Below are 27,362 nucleotides of genomic sequence, written 5' to 3'. Positions count from 1 at the left end.
ATTTCTTGTTTCCTTAATATTACATTTGTTTGGAGCATGTGCTTGGCATTTTATTAAAGCTTCTGTGTCTTTGTCATGGCTTTAAAAGCAAGCTATTCCCATTGCAAGGCATTCCCACCCCATAATATGCAGAGAGCATTACTCTACTTCCAGCTGATCAGGGCTAGAGCACTGCAGAGGCAGTCCCGGCCGTTGTTTGTCACACATCTCCAAAAAACCTCAGGTTGTAAGGTTGGGTTAACCAGTGTGTTCAGTTTCAGTTTCTTAAAACAGGAGCAAAAATGTGTTGTGCTGCAGGGGCTAGCAGAGGGGATTGCTCTTTCAAAAAAGGTTTACGGATTAATAGGCGTTGACGTGCTTTAGGTTCATCTAATGTTTCTGTTCGCCAAATGTCTCCATCTGGTGAAGCAGCCACTCGCATCACAAAGGCAGGATGGAACAGAACATTGGTTTCTGTCCGAAAGATCATAAATCCCAGTGACGCGCCAGAAGTCTTTGCAGTGGAAATATACTGATAAGCCGAGCCAATGACAGCGAATGGGCCTCTATGGTTGCTGTCACTGAGAAAGAAAACGTTTGGAAAAAAGAAGCATACACATCCAAAGCAACACAGAGCGAAAATAAGTGTGAGCATTTGTGTGTCCCGAAAAGGCCCCTTCTCAGTGCTGATGTTTAACTATATTCAGCAACAAAAAGACAGTCTCGGTGTGGACTACTGTGAAAATAAATATTTTCATATGGGTGTCTTTTCTCATTAATTATAGAAAAGAGGGCTGAACACATCCATCAACTGGCCTGATCTGATTTAAACATACACACACACTTTTGATTAAACTCAAGCCATCCTTCTTTTTATAATCAGCGCCAGCTCTGCTGCCTGCTTCCTACTTTTGCATTTCCTTTTGACTTCTCATTCCAGAGGGTGAATCTACACTGCCAACACTTCACAGTACAAGGACAGGCCAGCCAGGAGGATAACAACATCAGTGAGGAATTTTGCAGCAGACAAAAGGAATACATCTCCTAGAATAAACGAACTCCTTGGTGATGGAAATGAATTTGTTTTTGAGACTGGAGATGCCTTTGTCAATGGGGTGAAACAAGAAAAACTAAAAATCTAATTCACTGTGTGTGGAAATGTCCGCTACAGAGTGCCTTATAAGAGAAATTACTTGCGTAGTTGGATATGAAAATATGCCGTCTGCAAAAGAAAAACTGGTCAAGTTGTTAAGCATATGCATATACTTTTGGGGTGTCAGCTTTATATGCTCTCAATAAGTATATCATTTAGATATAATTGGCTCAATTCTTTTAATCATGAGTGGAAATCATGGTGGGCAGCTCCCAAAAATCTGTTCCAAAGGACTGGGAGACCCTCCAAAACAGCATGGAAGACTTGGGGGAGCAGGTTTGCAATCAGAAAAACACCTCCCTTTATCATACATTAGCAGATGCCTCCACTGGATTAAAAGCTATTACCCAAGCAGAGCAGCAGCACTGTATTTCACACATCAGAGTTTTATTGGGCCTTCCTAATCTGGGGCGGGGGGGGGGGGGAACCTAAACAACAAATCTTCACTTTTTGATTAGGGAAACATTGTTCCACCCCCACTGTTCAGCCCATACACTGGTTCCAGCTCCGAGGGCCTTCTGGAGGTTCCCTTAGTGCAAGAAGTGAGGTTACAGGGAACCAGGCAGAGGGCCTTCTCGGTAGTGACGCCCACCCTGTGGAACGCCCTCCCATCAGATGTCAAGGAAATAAACAACTATCTGACTTTTAGAAGACATCTGAAGACAGCCCTGTATCAGGAAGTTTTCAATGTTTGTCATTTTATTATATTTTTATATGTGCTGGAAGCTGGGCAAAGTGGCTGGGGAAACCCAGCCAGATGGGTGGGGTATTATTATTATTATTATTACTTGATGTGGACATAAGCATTTTTCTAATCGGATCAGGTGAATGTGAGGTGTTGTTTCAGCAGCAACACCATAAGTGTCAACGTTTATACTGCCAGGTCAAAACGGGTAATTTTTTCTATAAGGCATCATTCTGATAACATGCTACAATCCTATCTTCCGCCCTTTTTATTGTCAATTTCAATGGGACATAAGCACACTGCACTTTCTCAGATTTCACATTCTGGTTCTAAGATGAAAAGGCACTCATAGGTTAGAGTTGCGTTTGAAAGATTGCAATAACACACCCTTACATGTAATTGTGTGTCTACATGGTAATTGTCGAACACGTTGGGAAAAGATTGGTTTATATCTCTGTGTACTTCAACCCTGACCATTGGCCATTCTAAGCAAGGTGCTGAGGGTCCAAACGCACGAGAAGAACCACAGGTTCTCCAGACCTGTCATAGGTGATGCTTCAAGCAACTCTTCTGATCCCAGACAATAAGCAGAACATTTATAAATGTTAGCAATAATTTTGGAGTGCATAAATATCAGGGTAAAAAAGAACCCATCACATAATGTAGCTGCTACGTTTGTATTGTACAGGTGTCGAGTTAAAAATACAAATAACGATCAGGGCTCTGTTAATCCATTAAGTTTTCAATTCAGAAGACATTTCAGAGGCTGAACAAAGCCTTTGGAATTGAGCATAAGGTGTTGAACTTTCCCCAATCTTTCCACTCAATCAGAGCTACAAGCGTAAGTGTATTAAAAGAGAGCTTATGTGAAAGCTTTTTTCCCCTTTTTAATCTTGTCTGACCTGAAATAGAAAGCCTCTAGAATTTCCCCAATCCCAGCAGGTTTTACTATAAGCTCCAATCCTATCTAAATTGTCAAATATAGTCCTTATAATAAAAAAAAACATGTTATTGAAAAGCTGCTTTGTATTTATTCGTGAAAAAATGACAATCAGATTAACCATGATAGAAACAAAGAGGTTTTAATATTTTTCACCACAATTGTTCTCAGTATCTAGATTTAGGAAGAGTTCTTGAGATAAACCTTCAACTCACAACCCTCTTTCTTCCTCGCTTATCTATTTGGATCATTTATTTATTGCCCTTTGTACAAACCACAGGGCGCTTTACAACAAAGTCAAATAATAATAAAAAAGAATCATTAAAATCCATAAAAAATAACACAGTCTTTAAAATACACAACCCTGATATAAATGTTTCTAAGAGCCGTCGTGTGAGAAAGGCAATATGACTCATAAGCTACTCCTGAGTCTTCCTACTCAAAAGTGGTGGTTTTTGTGTGTGTGTTTTTAATGTAGCCGAGACAACATACCCACACACAGAAAATTTCTGCAGAAATACAGAGTGGATTTACCATCTATTTTACAATTTCACCCAGCACCCCACACAAATTTGACAGCAGCACAGAGTATTGAGAGGACACCTGCTTTGAATGTGTAATAAAAAAAACCAACAAATTACTGTTCTGTGTTTGCTGAGTAACTCTTGCTTTTCAAAATGCGCTGCCATCCTCACAACATTCAGAAGCATTCTGAAATAACCTGTAGATAGACTGTAGATGCACGCTTGTGAAAGAAAAATCTTACAATGTTATGATTTGCCTTGTAACGCAGTACAATGTCTGAATGACCTCAAGGTGAAGCAGTCTAACCAGAGGAGCTCCAAGTAAAGTGAGTGAGCAAATTAAATTAAAACACACACAAAAGGAGCGACAAGTGCAAATAGGAATTATCGGTTGGTATCCTTCCAGTCTCCTACAGGCCCTTGTGGAAATTCACAAACTAGTTCATGTCAAGTCACAGTAAAAGCAGAAGAAATAATGCAAATAGTTGACGGCTGCTGAATTTCACTTCCAGGAGCTTAACATATTAGGACAATACATATTGCAAATTGCAAGATCATTTCATGTGGTTGACTCCATTTTCCTGCTACATGTTTTTTTGTGGTGTTCATGAGGAGAAAGAGTGAGACTTATATGTGCTTCATGGATTACTGTTTTAGCAGAATCACAAAGCGCATGTCATGTTGAAATAGTAAGGCGTGGAATAGCTCTAATAAGCAACCAAAATAATAAACAACCAAAACAATAACAAAAGAGGTCTTTTTCTAGTTGAAGAGTGTCACTGCAAATGAACCACATCGTACCTTGGATCCTGAACGCCTTGGTACTCAAACATTTTGGTTCCTGAACACTGCAAACCTGGAAGCGAGTGTTCCAGTTTGTGAACATTCTTTGGAACCCAAACGTCCGACAGGGCTTCCGCAACTTCCAATTGGCTGCAGGAGCTTCCTGCAACCAATTGGAAGCTGCGCTTTGGTTTGCAAACGTTTTGGAAGTCGAACGGACTTCTGGAATGGATTCTGTTCGACTTCCATGGTACGACTGTACTTGTACCAACAGAATTTCAACCAGGAAAACATTGAAACCTGTCCCAACTCAGAGCCACAAACCATCAAAACCATAAATGCAAGAACTTCCAAAAGGAGTTTTATACATCCATGTACTATCCTCCTCAGGGTTTGTGCTTTACAATCAGGGAGAACCTCTCTAAATGATGGTTTTAGACCAACCATGCATACAATGCCAGAAAAGTTACTAACATGCTAAGATCACTCTGCCCATCTTCCAACAGCCTATCCACTTGCCTAGATGGAATTCCATGCAATTGTCACCTGCATGGAATTCTTCATCACCTGTGGCAACCAGTTATATGGCAAGTCTGAGTTAGACTAGAGTGAAATTAAGTCTGTCCACAGTAGCCTTCCCCAGGCTGCTGCCCTCAAGTTATCTGGCTACAGGTAACATCAGCCCTAACCATTATGGCCAGGGATGATGCAAGCTGCTATCCTACAGCACCTGGAGGGGGAAAGATACAACTCCTTATATCCAGTTGGCACCTCAAGTCAATGAAGTTCAGTTCTCCCTGAGATGCCAACACTGTGCCTGGGCTGAACCACTTCAGACTGCAGGCTGCCACTCTTATGACAGAATGCTACTCCATACAAAAACATTTGCTACACACACAGGAGCTAGCTTATCGCACTAGGCTAGAATCCTATGAGGTGGTTAGGTAGGGCAGGAATCAACAGTCTACCAACAGTAGTGAGAAGGACTAAGGGAGAAACTCTATGAAGCACAAATGGACAATTCAACAGCAATCTGTTTGCCGGCACAGGGTTCAGCGGCTTCCACACACTCCATGTAGGGAAAGGGCCGAGTTGTGGGGCCCCAGTAGACCGTGCCCAGCTGGTTCTGTCATAAGAATGGTGGGATTAAGGAGGCCCTCTCAGAATGCTACACCAGCTGACCAAAAAGCTATTGGATCCAGTGGTCTGTTTGATATTCCTTCATACGGAACTGAGAGACGTGCCAAAAAAGAAAAAGGAAACTTTAAAGTCTCTTCAGAATAAAGCAAGGAGGAAAGTTTGGGTTCATTAAATCTATATTCTCACTTCTTCCCACTAAAGAGTCTGACTGAAAAGAAGTGTGGGGGATGTCATTCAGGCACCAGGCCCATTGGCAGACCAACTCTGAGTTATAGTGATGTCTGCCAACGTGACATGAAAGCTGGCAACATCAGGCCCACCATCTGGGAATCCCTTGCAGACAACCTTGATACAGTCAGGTTGTGAATCCACAGCAGTGGCCAGAGGAGGAATGACCACTGGGAGGAACACAGAGAGAAGAAGCAACATGGTGCATCTACACCATGGTGCATCTTCATCTGGCCCAGCTGCAATAGAACATGTCTCTCCCATATCGATCTCTGTAGGTCACAGCAGATGCTGTAACTCTCCAACAGTTTGACTTTATCACCAATGGCACACTCTTCCATCATCTCTCGAGACAGACAGATGCCAACATATTTTCTGGGCCACCTCGATTTTTCATTTGTGTGTTTATTGATAATGGTCACATAAGGTTTCCTAAAATTAATACTCAAGTCAGCATAAAAGTAAAGGAGATCACCCCCCCCCCAAAAAAAGTAAAACCTACGAAACAAATGGGATCAAATACATAGGCTATATTCCATACCTATCAATGTCAAGTTATAAATAGAAATAACTGAGTTTAATCAAAGAAAGGTTAGCACTTCTGGAAGGGCATCTCACTGCCTCCGCTGGTCCCACTGGTACAGAACATTTGGCTGCTGCCCAGCAATTTTACACTTCTAATTCTGTAGCCCTTTTGCCAGGGCTCAGAATGCTGTTGTGTCTGAATTTTGAGACCTGGGACCAACGGCTGATAAGACGTACTGCTGAACCTAGAGTTCTTTCCTGATTGTATTCCACCAAGACAGACAGGACTGACTAATCCATATGGAAACCTGATAAACCTGCGAGAAGCATCAACCTTCAGTAAAATTCCAGTTCATCATCTTCTGGACTTCTTTTTTTAAAGTCCCCATCCAAAACAGATCTCTAATTAAAAGAAGATTTAACTCAATTACTGAAAAACTCAATTACTAAGACTGTGGTGACTCAATAATTTTCTTCTTAGCATGGACTGTTGTCCAGTAAAGATACCGTATTTTTTGCTCTATAAGACTCACTTTTTCCCTCCTAAAAAGTAGGGGGAGATGGTTGTGCGTCTTATGGAGTGAATGCAGGCTGCGCAGCTATCCCAGAAGCCAGAACAGCAAGAGGGATTGCTGCTTTCACTGCGCAGCGATCCCTCTTGCTGTTCTGGCTTCTGAGATTCAGATATTTTTTTCTTGTTTTCCTCCTCCAAAAACTAGGTGCGTCTTGTGGTCCGGTGCGTCTTATAGAGCGAAAAATACGGTATATTGCAGGAGAGGGAGAAGTGAAACAGTCGTGGGTGCCTTAAATGTTAAGCACAGAGGATATCTTCACAATGAAAACAGGGGAGTCCCTGCAGATGTATCCTAGTACAATACATGTGAATGTGTCACCAGCATAAAATTTAGGTGCACACACAGCAGGTAACTCGACAAGACAGAAGAATATGTGCTCGGCCACAGCGAAGTTGAGGCAGCTTCCTATAGGTGGTGTTCAGCTAAATTTTATTCAGAGCAGATCCACTGAAATTAATGAGCATGACTAAGTTGGGTCCTTTAATTTCAACAGGTCTATTCTGAGTAAAACTTAGTTGAATACCACCTGTTGTTGCAAGTCAGGACACATACATTTCCCAAATCAACACTTTTGGCAGCTCCTCTGCTGCCTTCCATGGCATCTTAACACGCTGTTCTGCAGGGGCCCACAACTTTTTGGACTTGATTTTTAAGGGGCACCGGGGGGGGGGGCTGCAGTTGTGAAAACAAATCAGCAAAAAACTTCTCCTGACTTCTTTCATTAGTGGTTGCGTCCGGTGAATCAAAAGTCCTCCTATGGAATGGTACCAGTTGGATTCCATCCACTATCAACAGTGGTGAAATTGAAAACCTTAATACTTAAGCTGCCACTTTCCCACTGTAATCAAAACGCAATACATATATTTCCTGTTGACTATCACCCTACAGACCCTCTTGGGTGTTAAGACCAGCAAAGGGTACCTTTGGTGCTTCCGACGCCCACAGAAGTGTTGGGTCTGGTGGCAAAGGAGAGGGCCTTATCTGCAGGAGCACCTCAGTTCTGGAACTCTTTCCACACAGATTTGCATCTAGCATCTTCGTTGCACAAATGCACCTCTTGACCCACACCTTTTGCAGTTACGGTATTTTGTTTTGTAAGATCCACCTCTTTTGCTGAATCTATACTGCTCTGTTTTTTTATTGGCACAGTTTTACCTTTTTATTTGCTGATTATTATACTTGTCTTTATAATTGCATATTGTATTGTTATAACCTGCCCTGGGGCAGTGCGGCGAAGGACAGGTAGGAAGCCTGATAAACAAATAGATAAAATATCAACAGGTTATAGTGCAAAGCCAGCTGCTAGTGCCTTTTAAGGAACAAGCTCCTTTACCCATAAAAGAATCATGAAAATGCTCGTGCTGGTTGGATCTGATGAAAAGGGAATAAGCTCGTGTCACTAACATTCATAATATCCCACTGCCACTTTAACTGAGAAGCAACTAATGACGGCAGGAAAATAAGCTTTCGAAGGAAGGGGATAAAATCTACAGTGGTGCCCCGCAAGACGAATGCCTCGCAAGACAAAAAACTCGCTAGACGAAAGAGTTTTCCGTTTTTTGAGTCGTTCCACAAGACGAATTTCCCTATGGGCTTGCTTCGCAAGACGAAACGTCTTGCGAGTTCTTGCGAGTTTGTTTCCTTTTTCTTAAAGCCGCTAAGCCGTTAATAGCCGCTAAGCCGCTAAGCCGTTAATAGCCGCTAAGCCGCTAATAGCCATGCTTCGCAAGACGAAAAAACCGCAAGACGAAGAGACTCGCGGAACGGATTAATTTCGTCTTGCGAGGCACCACTGTATTGTACTTAACTGAGCAAATGGAAGATTTACAATGGATTTCTCTCTTTCATATCATTTCTCGGAAGGTTAAGCTATTAACTTTCCTATGGAGAAGAGCAACCAGTTTTTTTGTCTATTTCTGTCACATCAGAGAATGCTTCTCTTTAATGATGGTGAAGAGTTGGAAGTATATTGTACACAACATCAACCCCTACCAGTTGAGTTAAATGCCTACAGGAAGATATAGAAGAGAATGGAAGAGACAAATCTGCAACATTACCTTTAAAAATACACATAAGCATGTAACTAGTTCTAGTAAAACAAAAACAAAAACCCTATGGCAGGTGCCCTTGTCCTTCATTTTTGTTAAAGTATCATTTGTCAAACAGTTTGAGGGTTGATAATTATGTTTATTTTGTGGTAAGGAAACAATCGATTATCCTTCGCACCACAAGAATTAACTTATTTTACACAAACTCTGATGGTCCCCCCCCCTTTCTATTTTTGTGAACTAGGAAGTAAACAATTTTCCTTGGTCTAATAGCATCGCTGTCAACCAGCTCTCCAGTGTTGGGTGGAAAAAATTTACATCTGAACTGCTGCATTATCCTGGCATCTCAAACTCTCTTATGCGTAAGGCAAGCTGCATGTAATGTATGCAACTTGCAGAAACAAATAAAAAAACAGATCCAAGTGCCTTAGTCTGACTGTAAATCAAGCTCATTCATTGAAAATCAGAAGACCAGCACATGATGCTGAGAGGTAGAAAAGCCATCTTTTTCATCCAAATGCTTCTTATTGAACTTTTCACTACTTGAGTGAAGTTAACTTCATATTCCCTCAGTCCATTATGACAGCAAAAACAAAAGCTTTTAACCTATAGGGTAAAAAGGTAAAGGACCCCTGGACAGTTAAGTCCAGTCAAAATCGACCATAGAGTGCAGTGCTCATCTTGCTTTTCAGGCCAAGGGAGCTGGCGTTTGTCAGCAGGCAGCTTTTTCAGATCATGTGGCCAACATGACTAAACTGCATCTGGCGCAACGGGACAACGGGACCGAAGCCAGAGTGCACGGAAACACCATTTACCTTCCTGCCGCAACAATACCTATTTATCTACTCGCACTGCTAGGTTGGCAGGAGCTGGGACACAGCAACAGGAATTCACCCTGTCATGCAGATTCGGACTGCTGACCTTACAAATGGCAAGCCCAAGAGGCTCAGTGGTTTAGACCATAGCGCCACCTATAGGGCAAATGCACAGGATGACAAGTGTGGGGAAGGAATCACACTTTTTTAAAGTATAAAAGTATAAAAGTGTGAACAGTTATATGAGTGAGCATTTCAAATATTCAAATAAATGAATACTGCTCAGTAATGTTTGCAAAAGCCTTGTAATGTAAGTCAGTAGTATTATCAACCCCACCACACCCATACTGAATATAGAGAGGTTGAGGGTGAAAGGACTGGAGTTGAAGGCCACTTAGCTCACAGAGAATTCGCAATGCCCAGCCACTATGTTATTGTGCAGTTGGCATGGGATGTGTCCCCTTGGGCAAGGTGAATGAGAAGTCCACAGCTTTCTTAGAAGGTAAGCACCCTGCGGAGCTTTGTGTGGAATCCCACAAGAACTTTCCAGAGAGCCCCCTTGCAAATACCAGCACAACCAGTGAAGCACGACACTAGTTATATCTGCGGATCAGCTAGCTAAGGAAAGTACAGCATTTTCCCAGGTACCATAGGTATGTTTCCAACAGCATTGTTACGGAAAGGCAAATCTCAAGGAAAGACACTCAGACAATGCATGACAAATGAACAGTTGCATATCTATTGTGCTAACCATTTATGCAAAAGCATCCTCAGAAAATTGCTTCAACTACACACGGCTATCAACCTAACCTGATATCGTATAGCCAACAACCAGGTAAGATGCACTGTCAAGTCTTGTTAAATCGTTTTGAGACTTCTTTGTGCAAAGTGACTAACCAATGTAAATAATAATAAATAGGAAGTAGTAGTAGTGATAGTCGTTAAATGTGTAGGTAGAGTGCAAAGGTCAGCATGGGTCAAAATTTATTAGCACCAGCCACCGTTCATGAGATGCTGGTTTCAAAAGTTGTTCACAGCATAAACAGAACCTGGGGCATGTTGCTGAAGTGGTTGGGTGGAGGAGAAGTGGAATCTATCCTGTTAGCATCATCCCAAAGGTCAGCTGAACCAGACTGTAAAGTACTAGCTGATCCCTATCTTTCCAATCAAAGGTACTAAGTAGTTACAATGGAACAGCACACACATTTCCAAGACCAGCTTGCTCCACTCTGGCACTGCAGCTGCATCAGTTTAAGTTACTATGCACTTTAGGGTGTAAAAGAGGAGTAGCTCTGTACACCGATTCATATCTTGCGTACGTGGACTCAGGATTATAACCTAAGCACTCTATAGTGTAGATACACAAAATAAGTAAACGCTGGTTCTGAAACTACAAGAACATAGCTTATGGACAAGAGTTTCGTAAACAGCACACTACCGTTAACAAATAGCATTGTAAAAAAAATATATGTTCCTGTGATTTTGAAGTTATTTCCATGGCTCCCTGCCCCCCCCCCCGAAGCATGCCAAGTTAAAGCTACAAGAAAGCTAAAACTTCATCCTATTTCCACAGAAAGGAGCCAACCCTTTGAACTTCTAAGCGTTATTGCAACCAAGCGTATTTAAGAATAGAAAGAGCTTGAGCGCAACGTATTTTCTGCAATCAAGAAGATTGCTTTTCCGTAGCTATCAGATCAGGACAAACCCAAAGCTTTGATAACGTGGAGCATGTTTTTACACGAATCACTGGAAAACCTTGTACTGTGTTATCTTTACCTAACCGTTCCCATTTGTTTAAAGAAAGACAAACCTTCAGAGGAGCACGCCAGCTAACAACTGGAACGAAAGCTCTTTGCTTACCAATGTGATAAAGTCCTATCCAGTCTGTGGGATCCACTTCTTCTTTAATATCCCAGAAAATGATGAGGTTCTGAGACTGCCCTAGGGTGTATTCATACATGCTTGCAGTCAAACTAGAGCGGCTGTCAGATGTCACTAGATCAGTGTCACTATTAGCACGCTGAAGGTTCATGTTCTCAGGCATGGTGCCCTGAGATGCCAGACTCTGCAGGTTCTCAGGGCTCAGTGTGTATCGCAACTGGGGATTCCTCCGTCGCACAAAAAGCAGATGTTCCCTGGCTGAGCTGGTCATCTTGAGCTTGTTTTCACAGGAGAGGTTTCACATAGAGAGCTGTAAAGAAGAAAACGCAAACGTCAACATACAAACTCTCTTGTACATCTGCTGAGATCAGAAACTTGACTAGGTGAGCTAAACTGTTTGGTTGTTGTTGTTGTTTTTTAAAGGCTGTGGAGAGAAGCTTTCACCGTTAATACCCCAAAATGGCTTTTCACAAAGAAAACACATATTTTCCAAATAAATTTCTGCTCACATTTTGGCGTACCTACTTTACCCAAGCTCACCAGGCCAGTTAAATCACTCAAAATTATCCTCTTTACTTAGTCCTGAAAACTGCTAATTGTCAACACTATGTTTCCCATAAAGGTCAATTAAAGTCACTAGTAGAATCCATAAGAATCTCGTAAGCTGGCTTTCAGTCCAGCAGTGAATGCAGTGACCAGTATCCAGTGCAGCAAATGGGCGGGGAAGTGGTTTGAGAAGGTGCATTTCAAAATAGGAAAAACAGAAGGTCCTAAAACAGTGTGGAAATCCCAGCTTTAACCATGTTCACAAAGTGTTCCATCACCTATTGAGTTTATGCCTTGCTGATTTTTCCTGGGAAGAAGCTACTTTTATCACGCCTTAATTTCCCCCCAAAAGAAGCTATACGGTATTCACATGCACATACAAGGCTGGTATCTACGGGCAGCAGAATGAGTAGCCAGAGTACTGAGGGGGCAGAATAGGCTGGTAAAATGAATGGCAAACAGCTGGTGCAAAATCTCTCCCCCTGCTGCGTTAATCCCACCTTGCACACAGGAAATTATGTTAGCATTTTGACATCAGTATTGAAACTACAGCTGCTGCATAAGAAAATGCAGTTGTTTAATCCCACAAAATAACTGCTAGGTTTTCCCATAGGACTGCCAGTTGAAGGAGTCAAAGGCATATGAAAAATCAACAGCTATGATATACAGATCAACCACAACCAGTGCTGTTTTTCTAAAAAAGAGGGGCTGGAGCTCACCATGATCTTCTCCCTTTTTCTCTTAGAATAGCAATGGAACCCACCTGAGAGGTGCTGAGCTCCTGTGAGCTCCGGCTGGGGGGGGGGGGAGCCCTGACCACAACTTATTATTTTGCCCAAACGCAACCAACTCATTTCCACCATAGCCACAGCCTTGGATTCAAACAGAAATCAAACACTGTGCTTTGCCCCTCTCTCCAGCTTGCTCCTTTCCCTCTAATTCACACCACAGCCCCCAAACTCTACCTCAAACTCTGCCTCTGTGATTCTAATTATCTCTGAGTTGAGAGAGGGTCTCCACCCATTTGTTCTCTCACACAGAGCCCTCTTTCCTTTGTTATCTTAATAGGCCATCACCCCAGGCGACCCCCTCATGAGGAAGCTAGCCGGATCCAGGGGTTCAGGAAGCTAGCCTGGCTTGATTAGCTTTTAACACTTGCTGGATCCCGGGATCTGAGGGGTCTGGCAACCACAAACTCTTAACACTATTTAAGTCTTTAAATGGAGAAACACGATACAATAAAAGCAAGCAGGGGGAAATTCAACTCCCAACACATTATGTCATATTTTATAATGCAAAACTGTTACACGTTAACTGTAAATGCCACCTGTAAATGCCATTTACTAGAAATCAATCTTAAGTTTCCCAGCAAAATCGAATACGGCTCTCTCCTAATAAGATTTACGGGCTGCCTTCTGAAATGTCTGGCAATTCATGAAAGATTGCAAAGGTAGCTGTAACTTCCTCCATAACAGTGTAAGCATAATGGTGCAGCCTGCATTAATTTCATTTTGGGAGGATATCAGGACCTCCCCCCCCAATGTAGGCTGTGAATTAAGACTTTAAAAAAAACAAAACTATTTTTCTTCCCAAGTCTTCCCCCTGCATTCTTAAGCAATCTTGCAAATTTCTACAGGTCTCATATTGTCACTCAGCCAATTAAAGGTAATCATACTTCCACATCATCCATTTTTTCTACCAAGCCCAAATCTGGCTATGAATGGAGAGACAGGTGGTTCTTCTCATGAAAAGCTACCATTGGCTTATTGCTCCAGTGACACAAAGGCGGCCTCAAAAACCAACAGCCGACATTCATCTAGATTAGAATAATAATAAAAAACACCTCTATGTACAACTGCAAATTCAAGACAGATAAATGTGTGCGCGAGGGGGAGGGCAGGATCGTGTTAACAGGCCTTGTCAACCCCATATGGCTGCTGCACATTAATGGAGTCTCTTTCGCAGTGTGTATACACCCACAAATTTCATAGGGTTGCCAGACCTCCAGGTCTGACTTGAAGTCTCCAGGTTTGCCTTGCCCTCCCCAGGTAGCAGGTGTAGCACTTTTTTCTCCAGTGGGCATGAGTGCCTTTAATTAAAGAAAAACAATTAAGATGGTCATGCATGCAGCTTATAAACTTCAGCCCAGCAGGAGCTGGCCGCAAATTACTGCACAGACATGGTGTGGGGGGGGGGGGTTCCTACTTGCCTCTGCTCCCCTCAATCTCCAGGGCCCGCCCCTAGACACCAGCCCCCCCCCCAAGATCTCAAGTTTGGACCCTGAAATATCAGGGTCTGGGTTCCTCCTGACCTAGCAACCCTAGCTGTACAGGACGCTTGTACTATAACAAAAATGCAGGTTATAAAACATGCATATGTGCAACTCGTACACGCAGAAGAACTCATAAATGCATAGAGGTTCAACTCAGCATTCCTTCATGTGTTGAGAACTATCATCTGCACAAAGCTAATAGTGGGTCAATGGAGTGAATTTGAGAACCAGCTGTTATCTCTGAAAACTTCTACACACACACACACACAGAGAGAGAGAGAGAGAGAGAGAGAGAGAGAGAGAGAGAGATTAGATTTAAGGGGGGGAAAGGTCCTGTTTGTGCATTAAGCAGAGAATAGGACCAAGAAGAGGAGACTGCAGGGCAGATTCAAAGTCTCTGTAAACTGCATTTGTCCCATCAGATGGATGTTTGTCATCCCTGGGTTAGGGCGTCAGATTAGGTAAAAGGTAAAGGACCCCTGACAGTTAAGTCCACTTGCAGATGACTCTGGGGTTGCGGCGCTCATCTTGCTTTACAGGCTGAGGGAGCCAATGTTTGTCTGCAGACAGTTTTTCCAGCATGACTAAGCTGCTTCTGGTGCAATGTAACACTGAAACCAGAGCAGCGCACGGAAACACTGTTTACCTTCCCGCCGAAGAAGTACCTATTCATCTACTTGCACTTTTTTGGTGTGCTTTCGAACTGCTAGGTTGGCAGGAGCTGGGACCGAGCAACGGGAGCTCACCCTGTCGCAGGGATTCGAACCGCCGACCTTCTGATCGGCAAGCCCAAGAGGCTCAGTGGTTTAGACCACAGCGCCACCCGCGTCGCAGGGTGTCAGATTAGAAAACTGAAATTCAAATCCTCAATCAGTCATGAAGCTCACTGCATAACCACAGGGCTGTCACTGCTTCTCAGTCTAACAGACCTCACAGAGCTATTGAGAGGGGTGAAATGGTTGGAGCGGGGAGTTGAATATATATGCCATCTTGAACAATGTGGTAGTGAAGGTAGGATATAAATGTAATAAGTCTGCAAAGTCATTTATTGACTTGCTGAATTGCCTTAAGAAAAGCTGTGGCTCATCTCATTTCTCTGCTGCTTCTCAGGCCCACTAACCCAACGCAGAAGATAGTTGAAATGAAGACTATAGATCACGAGCATACTGAAAGCTCAGTATAAATTATTTAATGGCAGAAATGTTTCCCACATGAAAAGTGCTGCTTCATTTTGTCTTTGGAAGACCAGTGTAATATTATAGGTAAAATTCAGCATTGTGAAGAGGAAAAGTATTTCCCTTGAGTTCATACATTGCCCTCTTTGTTTTATTATATGCATTAGTGTCACTGAATAAATTTCTTCCTTATGCAGGAATCTCTTTGAAGCCGGAATCTCTTTGTAGCTGTCAGTTGCCAGCAATGAAGCTGATGGGAGTTGTAGTCCAAAACATCTTCGGCAAAGCTTATTAGAGGAATAAGCTTGATGGACAGAAGTGACATGGAATAATACACAAGCACATTTTGGTTGGTGTATATTATTTCTAGTTACAATATATGTCAATCATAATATATTAAATATGAATCAGGTCAAGGAAATGGGAGTGGAATAAGTAGATTTCAGTTGCCATTCGTTCTTCCCATTTTCTTGGAAAGCAAAAGGAACTGTTCTCAACGGAGGTCTGGTTTACTCCGGTAGAATTTCGCCAAGAAGCAGGGGATCAGAAATGTGTGCTACTAGTTTATATTACAATGGAGTGGGAGAGGGTTCCACGAAAGCTCTCAAGATAAACGGATGCCTTAAGTCTTTGGCACTGCCTATGCTGCATGTGTTGAAGTAAACTCCTACATGCAATGGAAAGAGTTGGCTGAAACCAATCTCATTGTCCAAGGGTGCAGTAAACAATGTAGATCTTGATTTCAGGAAAGCGTTTGATCCTGTGCCAGACAAAATATTTCCACAGAACTAGAGATGAGTGGACACATGGGGAATGCGAATTGCAAAGTCATTTCGACACCAGGTTCAGATGTCTTTATTTGCCCAGGCATTTTGAGTTTTGTAAGTCTTACCAAAAGAGCTCCATTGGTTTTAGCTGCCTTACTTGTTTGTTGCTTTTGCTAGTATTTAACAAAGTCATAGCATGAAGTCATCAAAGAAGAGTACAAGATGTCGTACTTTTGCACACCTTGCTGTTGATTTCATCACCCAGTTTGTTTTCACTTTGTTTTATGTTCTGCACCCCATCTATCTGCATAAATGAATGGTGGGTTCTAAATATTTTAAAATAAATAAATTCTATTCCAAAAGGAGCCAGCTTTGGTCCAGCCCTCTTCAACATGGAAAATTAGACTAACTGCAAGAGAGAGAGAGAAAGATTGCTTCTCTGCATTTCTTCCATTCACACTTAATGTGTCTCCCTGCCAGTCTGAGCCAACAGTAGAGGAACATGCTTCTTTCCTGGGGAAGGAAACATGTGCCAATGCAACTGTATGTTAATTAGAAGGAGGAGGAGAAGGAGGAGGAGGAGGAGGAGGAGGAGGAGGAGGAGGAGAAGTGTTTGGATTTGATATTCTGCTTTATCACTACCCGAAGGAGTCTCAAAGCTGCTAACAATCTCCTTTCTCTTCCTCCCCCACAACAAACACTCTGTGAGGTGAGTGAGGCTGAGAGACTTCAAAGAAGTGTGACTGGCCCAAGGTCACCCAGCAGCTGCATGTGGAGGAGCGGGGAAGCGAACCCGGTTCACCAGACTGCAAGTCTACCGCTCTTAACCACTACACCATACTGGCTCTAAAATTATGCATCGTTTTAGTAGGCAGCAAGAACTAAAAGAGTTCAAGTCAATCCCACTAGACTTTCACCACCAGGTATAGAAATACCTGATGGCTTACTGGTGGCTTTGGAATTTTCTTTTTCTCCAAAAGCCTACCCGTGAGGCTGTTTTTGCACCACTCAGTAACTGCCGAGAGACACTGGGCGGTTTGTAAATAAGATGTAGAGCAATTCATAAATATCTAAGCAAGTATGCTTGCAACTCTTCTCTGATTTGGACAGACCCATTTCCACTTGCATGCATCCACATCCACCCATAAACACATCAGTTTCTCTCTGGCTTGGTGCAACTCCTGCCTCACAGCAACCAAGCACCTGTCTCCCTTCCTCAGCAGCACTGAGGGTAGCCTGCCATCTGCAGGCTTCTAAAACCCCACAAGTCACCTGCTACTGACCACTGCTATAGGTCATTACTATTTATGTCTTATAATCCAAAAACAATGCTTATTTTCTGAACGTGAACCTGCTGTACCCCATGCAAAGCAAGGATTTGAATTCTACCCACAGAAACACAGTGCATTTCACAATCACGGCGAATTATTTTTAGGCTGGAATCCTGTGCCCAGTTATCTGGCAGCGAGTCCCATTGAACTCAGCTGGACTTTTGAGTAAACCTGTATAGGACTGCACTGCTAAAGTATTTTTTAAGAATAGAGGAAGCATAACAGAAAAGTGCTGGGAATACAACCTCCTTAGGGTATGAAGTGTTCATGCAGAAGTATTAAAATCTTTAATTATGTTAAAGGAACATGCAATTTTCCCAAAGAAGACGAATTAGTATGAAACCAGATGGTGCAGTTATTAATATATTGCATATTATATTGTTTCACTCATGTGAAATAGTAGAAAAGCACCTTTACGAGAAGCAAAGGAAAAGAAAGAGAAATTCTGGGGAGTATATTTCTTCAAGGAAATGTTTTAAATGAAAAGTAAATGATTATTCTGGAAAATGACAAAATATTGCTGCAAAAGTAAGAATTCCCAACATAAATGTGTTTTCATGCCGATGATTTGGATATAAAATGTAAGTAATAAATAAATGTAAAAGCAAGTTCAATGACAGGTAAAGAATTGGACACCTTTTTTCTTGCAAATATCATCATTCCAAGTCCTGGGCATTCAACACATGCCTAAGAAGAAATAACAGACCGGATGGCAGGAGGCAATGTTGCTGCTCTCAGGTCAGGATTTGGGGGCAGAGGTCGAGGTCTGATCGGCAAGCCCAAGGGGCTCAGTGGTTTAGACCACAGCGCCACCCGTGTTCAACTCACTATCACCTAAATTAATAATATTGCCTGCTGGTCACTTGTTATATCTTTGATTCAAATTCAATTGCTGTCATTCTGCTTATTACTTTGCTATTACTACCAGGTGTAGGTGGTTAATGGAATGCCTAGACCAGGCTCCCTCAACCTTGGCCCTCCAGATGTTTTGAGACTACAATTCCCATCATCCCTGACCACTGTTCCTGCTAGCTAGGGATCACGGGAGTTGTAGGCCAAAAACATCTGGAGAGCCGAGGTTGAGGAAGCCTGGCCTAGACCTTCCTAGCACGGACTGTAGAGACAAGGAGCAAGAATAGATGTTGCTGAGATAAAATGTTTCATTATACTTCCCCAGAGGAACTGAAGTGAGCATTTCTCTCTTCTTCTTTAATCAGAAGAGGTCTGAATGAATGGAAACAGAAATCTTTACTGGAAGTGCCAGCCTCTTTCGTCTTCTACAAGTTTATCTAAGTGGCAGTGAAAAAGCTTTAAAACCTTGGTTTCCAAGCAAAATTGACATGGTCAATAGTTTGGCGGCCAAAGTTATGCTTCATGTTATCTAAACTAGGGGTAGTGAACATGGTGCCCTCCAGACTTTTATAGCCTACAGCTCCCATAATACCTTATCACTGGCCATGCAAGGTGGGGCAGATGGGAGTTGTAGTCCACAACATTTGGATGGTACCGCTTTAGCTAGGTAAGCAAGTATCATGAGTTAAATTGACTCCATGGGTTACTGGTTTGAACAACTGTACAATCGGAGCAGAACTTTGGTGCAGATGTTAATGGCCAAAGTCAACAGAATAAGCAAGAGGGTCTTTACAAGGCTGGCTCATCACATTTTGTAGTCAATCAAGCAATGCACATTACCTTCTACAGAGCATAAACACTCTAATCCCAGCAAGACTATACAATCCAGAGTCAAAAATTAACCGCCATTGCCTTACATAAAATGACGTGCATGTTAAACTTGCCTGCAGCAGTCATGCATGTTATTCACAACTAGCAGCTTCTTTAGCCACTAAAACATGTAGCCTGGGTTCAATGAGTTATTTAGCTGCTGGTCAATTTAGCCTTGCTTATTATTGGTGATTAACCCAACTCATGAATATGGCAAAATAATATTACAAAATATGGTAGCAGTGGGTGCGGCTACTGCAAGCCTAGATTATACTGCACTGTGCTATGATTACACCATTATTTTTTATTTTTTTAGACTCCCTGGTGCTAACAGCCAGGATTGTTAAAATTACCGTATTTTTCGTCCCATAGGACGCACCTAATTTTTGGGGGGGAAATAAAAGAAAACAATTTTTCCTGTATCTCCCCCCCAAAACCAGGTCGGGAAACAGCGGGATGGCGGCACTGCGCCTCCCCACTGTCCCCCGAGCTTGTGGGGCTGGCCGATGTCTGCTCGGCGCGCGGGGCGCTCTGCTTCAGGGCATCCCACGCGCCAGGCGGCAGGCTGCTATCCGCAGCGTGGGGAGCCCTGCGGGAAGTCCCGCGGGCTCCCCAGGCTTGCTGATAGCTTCCTGAAGCCTGGAGAGCGAGAGGGGTCGGTGCGCACCGACCCCTCTCGCTCTCCAAGCTTCAGCGAAAGCCTGTATTCGCCCCATAGGAAGCACACAGATTTCCCCTTCATTTTTGGAGGGGGAAAAGTGTATCCTATAGGGCGAAAAATACGGTAAAGGAAAGATCTACAGAGAATCTGCGGTGGCCATCTCTTAGAGAACTCATAAGTCTGAGGCTACATCTGGAACCAGAGCTGGCTTTCATTCATCCCTTCCAAAAAGCAAAACTTGTCCATGTGTCATTTAAAAGCAGGTGCAAAACAACATTAGTAAGACTGCAAAATGCCCTAATGATGCACTTTCCCTCCTGGCAAACCTAAGGTCTGGGAATGCAAGATATAGGTGGAGACAGAATCACAAAAGCAGATTTCAGAACTTAGAAATCAGTGGCTCAGCCAAGGGCACTTCTAGACAGCTGCACTCTTGCACAAAACTCTCACAAATTTGAGTAGTTGCTGGTATATGTCCTTTGCACATTAAGACTGCACCTCTGCAAGGCAAGTGGCCACATTGACAAAAAAAAAAACCCCACCAAAAAACCACACACAAGTTAAAAGGTGCTCTTGATCAACAAATCCACCGCACACACCACACCTCTAAAAAAAACTTTATTCAGTGATAGAAAACTACAATGGGAAGAGCAGGATAACTACCACTAGATAGTGGCATCGTGTAACCTCCTCACAAAATTTTGTGAAAAATAAATCAAGCTCAACACGCTCCTATACTGTTCTGCACAGTGTCATACTATAAAAAGAAGGATCCATATTTAAAGAACTATTGTATAACTATGAACGAAGAAGGCTACAGAAAAGATACTCAAGAGCAGAGGCAGGCAACCTAAGGCCCGTGGGCCAGATGCGGCCCAATCACCGCCTCAGTCCGGCCCATAGACGGTCTGGGAATCAGCGTGTTTTTACATGAGTAGAATGTGTCCTTTTATTTAAAATGCATCTCAGGGTTATTTGTGGGGCCTGCCTGGTGTTTTTACATGAGTAGAATGTGTGCTTTTATTTAAAATACATATATGGGTTATTTGTGGGGCACAGGAATTTGGGGCACAGGAATTTGTTCATTATTTTTTTCAAAATAAAGTCTGGCCCACCCATGGTCTGAGGGACAGTGGACCGGCCCACGGCTGAAAAAAGTTGCTGTCCCCTGCTCAAGAGCTTTAACAAATTCTCACTGTCACATAATAGCAGGGTAATTCTTCCTCGCCGGGCCAAGAGAAGTCAGCTTGTGTTTACTGTAACTGATCATTTCACTTTCAGTAGATTTTACAAACAACCGACCCTGAATTTTGACCTCCAGCCACCTTGCAAAAAAAAAAAAAAATCTCTTCTCTTTAATTTCCATTTCGCAAGTACGGAACTGAATTGCCCCATGGCCACCCCCAAAATATGTTAAGCGAGTCACAGGGCAAATGCTGCATTCACTGGGCTATGCTAGCTGACTCTGGAGTTGACTCATTAGCAGGCATTCCTACTTTGAGATAGGGGAAGAGGTGGCACAAGGGAATGAAAGCTGAAAAAAATCACACTGCATAGCTTGGCAGCAACAAGAACCGTGCAACAGAGCTGGCATCCAGGGCAATAGGAACACCTGCCAACTCAACAGAGGTCAGAACACTCGCAAACAGAAATAGAAGGAAGGTTATGTGAAAGACAAATTAATTAACAATTAGAAATGTGTTAACAAAACCCTCTCGGTGGCAAGGAAGATCATTATGCAGAGGAAACAGCGTTCCAATTAAAAGATGGGAAGCCCTCCATTATGACGATGTACACCATGAAAAATTAAACATCACTGGATCCACTCTCTCAAAAGAGGCAGTGATCTGAACGGTGACAGAGAATCCCTATTTAAGTCTCCATCAAGCAATCTGATCACAGTAAGCCAAATGAAACCATCGAAATGGATCTCAAATGAAGGAGAATATGTATCTGTCTGTCCTGAAGCATTTCTAGTTCTAAAGCTACATATGTACCACTCATTCGAAATCAGTAGGAAATCCAAGGAGAGGTCACAGCGGACATTATACTTCAAACCAGATATAGCAATTGCTCAGCCCATTAGGCAGCACTGTTGAGGCTCCTACCATAGCTAATCTAAGGGCAATGAGGGCTGCTTCTCTTCCCCGCTAAAAAAACCCAAAGTGAACAATAAATATACAGTACATTTTAATATAAAAATGAAGTGGACCTTAGTTGTACTGGAGAAAAACTAACTCATATTCATGATAGCACACCGATTTACTGTACTTATGCCAGAAGCATTTTAAATGTAATGACTCTTCATCCGAAGCAGTGAAACAGCATGGAAAATTTAGCCATTGTATACTGAAGTTTATAAATATTTAAACTGCTTTCAAAACATATTGTGTTTGTATGTATGCATGCATGCATGTATAAAATATTGCATCCAGTAGTGTTCTTTAGCTGCACATTTATTTGATTCAGAAAAGGCTTCTATGCGTGGGAAGGAGAAAATGACAATTTTTTGCAAATTCCTTCTCCCCACCCCTCAATGCCTCTAGCACATCCTACATTATTCTAAAGGTTTTCCCAACCCTATGGGAATTTTCAGGGGGTGGGGGCAGTAATCTGGAGTGGGCAGACAGCAAAAATTTCCTGCCCTTCCACTCATTGAAGCCTTTGCTGGACCAAAGAGTCTTCCTTCGGTGGAAGAAGCCAACTGAATACAAATTGCCATAATCTGGCATAATCAATGCAATAATATATTAAGACGTAGTTTTGAAACTTCCTTTAGTGTTTACAGTTCTCAAAATTTGGGGAAATTGTAAGTGTGCTGATTCTTTCTTTTGTAACTTCTTCTATTTCTGTTACTATAAAAATAATAAATACCTATGTAGGTCACCAACGTTTCTAGGGATGCAATTTATGTGCAATCTTGAATCTGCCTACAATGCGTAAGAAAGATGTGTTCTCTATCATGGCTGATAGTCCATACTGAGTTCAACCTAAAACAATAGATGTACCTTCTCTAGATACAAGTTTTGGATACCAATTGCTTGAGCCCTACCTACCCTACTGCTTGAGTCACTCTATTCAAATGTAAATTCTCACTTATGCAGCAGGATTCAATTTAATTTTATTCTCTGTAATTAGAATTTGAGAGAAACACAGCTATTGCATTTGCTAAGTAGAGCACAACTGTGAAGGAGTCTTCAACTTCAGATAATTGGAAAGGGGGATGTAAATAGGTTTAGAACCACACGGAGCAAAAAAAGATGTTGGAAACCACAGCAGGAAGTTAAAGGAAGATACCCAGAAGGACTTGTAGAGCATCTTCCCTCCCCAAGGGACAGATGTTCTTGTTTGGTAAACCCTTAAAAACCAAGTCAGAGGTCAAATATAAATGTATCTTGTATGTTCTGTATGGGACCCTGAAAAAAGTACAGTCTACAAACCATGCTTACAAGCCAACATGCACAGTTTGAATGTGTGTAGGGACAGTGCAGACCAACCTAGTTTTGTGGGAACTGGGTTTGCCAGCAGCGAGTCTCTCTCTTCCACTCACACACGCATAGTAGTGTTTGAACAGTGTTATTATACATTCAAACCAAAGTAAACTCCAAACAGTGTATATGGAATACAGAATGGTTTTCCAAAACTGATGCCAGAAATAGATGCTACAAAAGACTATAAGCTGACAGCATAGGTATGATGGGAAATATATAGGGAGTGCTTTTGCATGGGAGCTATAAATAGGAAATGCTGTGATCTCCAGCAAGAGACTTTGAAATATGCAATTTGATATGAGATTTAAGGGGGGCTATCAATCCTCCATCAATATCTTCACAAATTCTTTCTTCCACATCAATAGGTTGTTGGCCTCCTAAGACTTTAAATAAGTATTAGCATACTGTTTATATGCATTTTTGCATTTTACAAACTGTCCACTTAATCCTGTCAATCTTTATTACCCCCATTTATCTTCTTCAAGGTGAGTAATCCTCATATTTTCAAGGACTTTCTTCAGATGGAACATTTCAAATGCATCTAACCGGCAGGAGTCACTGCAACTGATTTAATTCTTCGGAGCAAGTTCAAAACCTGTCCTAAGTTCCTGAACACACATAATGGCCTCATTCAGACACAACACTGAACTAAGGTTTAGCATTACTTGAATGTGTCTTGGGTTTATATGTTCCTGCCTCCTATCACCTAGCTCTGAGGCTGTTAATTTTTGTAAAAGAAAGAAAGAAAAAGAAAGACTCAAGAAGTATTCCAGCAATTCAAACAAAGAATGAAAAACTAGTTTTATCATTGTGCTTTAATCTAATCAGATGAACCAGAAGTTGCTACAAACCTTGCTGAGATCTACTGCACTCAGGAGTTCCCAATTGCAGGTCATCTGCAATTGCAATCCTATGATTCTATCACTGACAAAGCTGACATTGCAGCCAGCAGCAATCAGCTGATTAGCAATGGTTGCAAACCCCAATGAGATCAGCCCTGCCCACCTGTTGAAGTGACCCGCAATGGTGGGGACCCCAGGATCCTGCATGTCAGCATCGCCCTAGAGCCAGTGCGCCGACTGGACTCATGTACCTCAACCCCGACTGGGCTAGGCGAGCTGGGTAGCACCGCCAGAGACCTCCTTTTCCCACAGGAACAGGTCACAGTGCTGTGGACTCACAGCTTAGAGCTGAGAGCACCGGATTCACTGTCTCAATAATACAGTCGTTGCGCAGCAGAGTTTTGCAGAGTCTTGCAGAGTATAAACCACTCGGAGAGCAGCTCTGTAAAATATCTTCCTTTTATTCTATAACTACAACTATGATACAAATTGACATACAGAGCTGAATATTCTAAGCATAAATCAATGCTACACTGAGAGTCTGCAGCTGCTCTTAGCAGCAATCTTATCTCTAGGATCTCTAACACTCTCACTCTCTCCGATACACTGACTGACTGACTCTCTCTCACACACACACACAGATATGTTGCTGGGCAGAATAAGTAGATAGGCAGGACACGCCTCCTTCTCTCTGGAGAGTCAGCAGAGACCATCAGGAGATGATCAGGAGATTCTTGGGTATGGGAGGGGTGAAATCTCCTCACTGCATGCTGCCTGGATACTACTCTACACCCCTAGTTTAAGGAAATAAGCCAACTTCATGGTTTATGATCCTGCCTTGCTCTCCCAAATCATGGTTAATATTAACCACACTGCCCAATTCAGGTGATCGTTCCAGGCTTCATAAACCTTATTTTTGTAGTATCTGTAGAACCTGTATTTCAATGGAAGGAACTTGGGAGGCATTCTTATGAGGATATTTAGTCTATCCTACACCAAGTAATGGGGACACAGATGGTGCTGTGGTCTAAACCACAGAGCCTAGGGCTTGCCAATCAGAAGGTCAGCGTTTCAAATCCCCGTGATGAGCGCCGTAACCCCACAGTCATTCGCAACTAGACTTAACTGTCAGGGGTCCTTTATCTTTACCTTTACACCAAGTACCTTGGATCACTTGAAATCTTTTCCCCATAAACACTGGTTGCAAAGCACTTTTTGGATCATAAAAACCAATCCCACAACATTTACTGTGAAGGAAATACCACTGAGTTCAATATAGGTTAATCCCAACTACATGTAGTTATGACAACAGCTTTAGCCTTGACTCTGAGAAAGGCAAAGAGAGAAAAAACTGCCCTAGCAATATAGCTATGTTGATACCGGTTGATTTGTTACCAGAGTTTCCCCTACTACAGTGGTGGCCAAACATGGCCCTCCAGCTGTTTTGGGGCTACAGTTCCCATCATCCCTGACCACTGGTCCTGTTAGCTAGGGGTGATGGGAGTTGTAGTCCAAAAACAGCTGGAGGGCTAAGTTTGGCCATGCCTGCCTTAACAGATTTCCTGTCTATGTTGCAACCACATTTACCAGTGAGGTTTCCCCAGCTGTTTAATTTATTAAAAGATCTCTAAAAGGAGAAATTAGCTCTTCTCTGATCATCTTGGAGGGTGACCAAGCATCATGAGGAACAGCTAATGGAGTTGGGTATTTCTGGCTCGGTAAGGAGAAGACTGAGTGGAGATATGATTGCCATCTTCAAATGCCTAACGGGCTGTCACATGCAAGATGGATCAAGCTTGTTTTCTCCTACTCCAGAGGTTAGGACCTGAACCAACGGTAGTGGTGCCTGTCCTGTTTAACGCCCTCCCATCAAATGTCAAGGAGAAAAAGAACTGCACAACTTTTAGAAGAAACCTGAAGGCAGCCCTGTTTAGGGAAGTTTTTAATGTTTGATTCCATTTTTAATATTCTGTTGTTAGCCGCCCAGAGTGGCTGGGGAAACCCAGACAGATGGGCGGGATATAAATAAATCATCATCATCATATCATTATTATTATTCAAGTTACAAGAAAGGAGATTCTGACTAAACATCAGGAAGAACTTTCTGACAGTAAGAGCTGCTTGACAGGGAACAGACTTCCACAAGAGGTGGTAGACTCCCCTTCTTCAGAAATTTTAAAGCAGAGGTTGAATGGCCATCTGTCATGTATGATTTAGTTGAGATTCCTGCATTGCAGGGGGTTGGACTAGATGACACCTGGGCTCCCTTCCAACCCTACGATTCTATGACCTGCAGGCCCTCCAGAAAGAACTTGAGCTGACCACTTCTCTACCCAGAAGTCTAACTAGAGTGAAGAAGCAGTCACCCACGCGCTGAACTGCTCGTCCCCCTAAGAAATTTTCTACATTCCTCCACCATCATACCAACTGCACCAGCATTGATGATGAAATGCATTTGTGCAGCTGTGGTGGTGAATATGTAAAGCAGCCTGCAATCCTAGCTCTACCTGCTTAGAAGCATACGAATCGTCTCAGATGAATGTGCTCAAAGAGCACATGTTCAGTATTGTGCTATAAATAAAAACTAGGAAAACAAGAGCAGATTTTCAGTATCTTCCAGTAGTTTTTAGTATGCAATAATAAACTGTGCCATATTACACTTTGCAAGAAAAAGTCCAAGGAGAGATAAAACTAAATTAGGCTTTAAAACATCTTTCCAGCGCCTTCTCAGACCGTTTCATACTTCACATCTTACTATAGCCCTCTTTTCACATCTCACTATAGCAAGTGGCATCAGGATCTGTGAGAATAAGAGACAACAAATTCATGAATACCAAACTACGACTTTCTCTCCTGGGGCGGGGTGGGGAATTAGAGAAAATCACCTGCAAAATTAATTGAAATAAAAGAAGGATGTACCAACTCAAGAGTAGCTGGGGAAACCCAGCCAGATGGGCGGGGTACAAATAATAAAGTTGTTGTTGTTGTTGTTGTTAGCTGGCGTAAAACAGTGTCTTAGAAGCACATTTTTGGACGATGTCAGGCTATAAAAACAACCTTGTATTCAAATGTGCATTTCCCCCCTTTTACTTCCACTTCAATGGTAATTTAACTACTTCATGTATCTATAGTGCTCTATTTATCCCGATCCTATGCATATGTGCTTCATGCTCAGAAAAATAAGGTAACCGTTATAAGGTAAAGGTAAAGGGACCCCTAACCATTAGGTCCAGTCGTGGACGACTCTGGGGTTACGGCGCTCATCTCGCTTTACTGGCC

At 42.5% G+C, this 27,362-nt stretch overlaps 1 protein-coding gene across 4 annotated transcripts in view; it reads right to left on the bottom strand.

The window, feature by feature from the left end:
• Nucleotides 1–27,362, bottom strand: part of HECW2 (HECT, C2 and WW domain containing E3 ubiquitin protein ligase 2) — a 197,397-nt gene that overhangs the window by 135,914 nt on the left and 34,121 nt on the right. For all 4 annotated transcript variants that reach the window (XM_081023230.1, XM_081023231.1, XM_081023226.1 and 1 more), the window contains exon 2: nt 11,256–11,586. In XM_081023230.1, the coding sequence (XP_080879356.1) occupies nt 11,256–11,547 (292 nt within the window). In that variant the 5' untranslated portion in view covers nt 11,548–11,586. The remainder of the gene's footprint in view (nt 1–11,255; nt 11,587–27,362) is intronic.

The sequence above is a fragment of the Podarcis pityusensis genome (genome assembly GCF_964106645.2).
Source record: "Podarcis pityusensis genome assembly, chromosome: 1".
In the NCBI taxonomy this organism is placed as follows: domain Eukaryota; kingdom Metazoa; phylum Chordata; class Lepidosauria; order Squamata; family Lacertidae; genus Podarcis; species Podarcis pityusensis.
The sequence above is the reverse complement of the archived record's forward strand: the minus strand, read 5'-3'. Positions and strand labels throughout refer to the sequence as shown.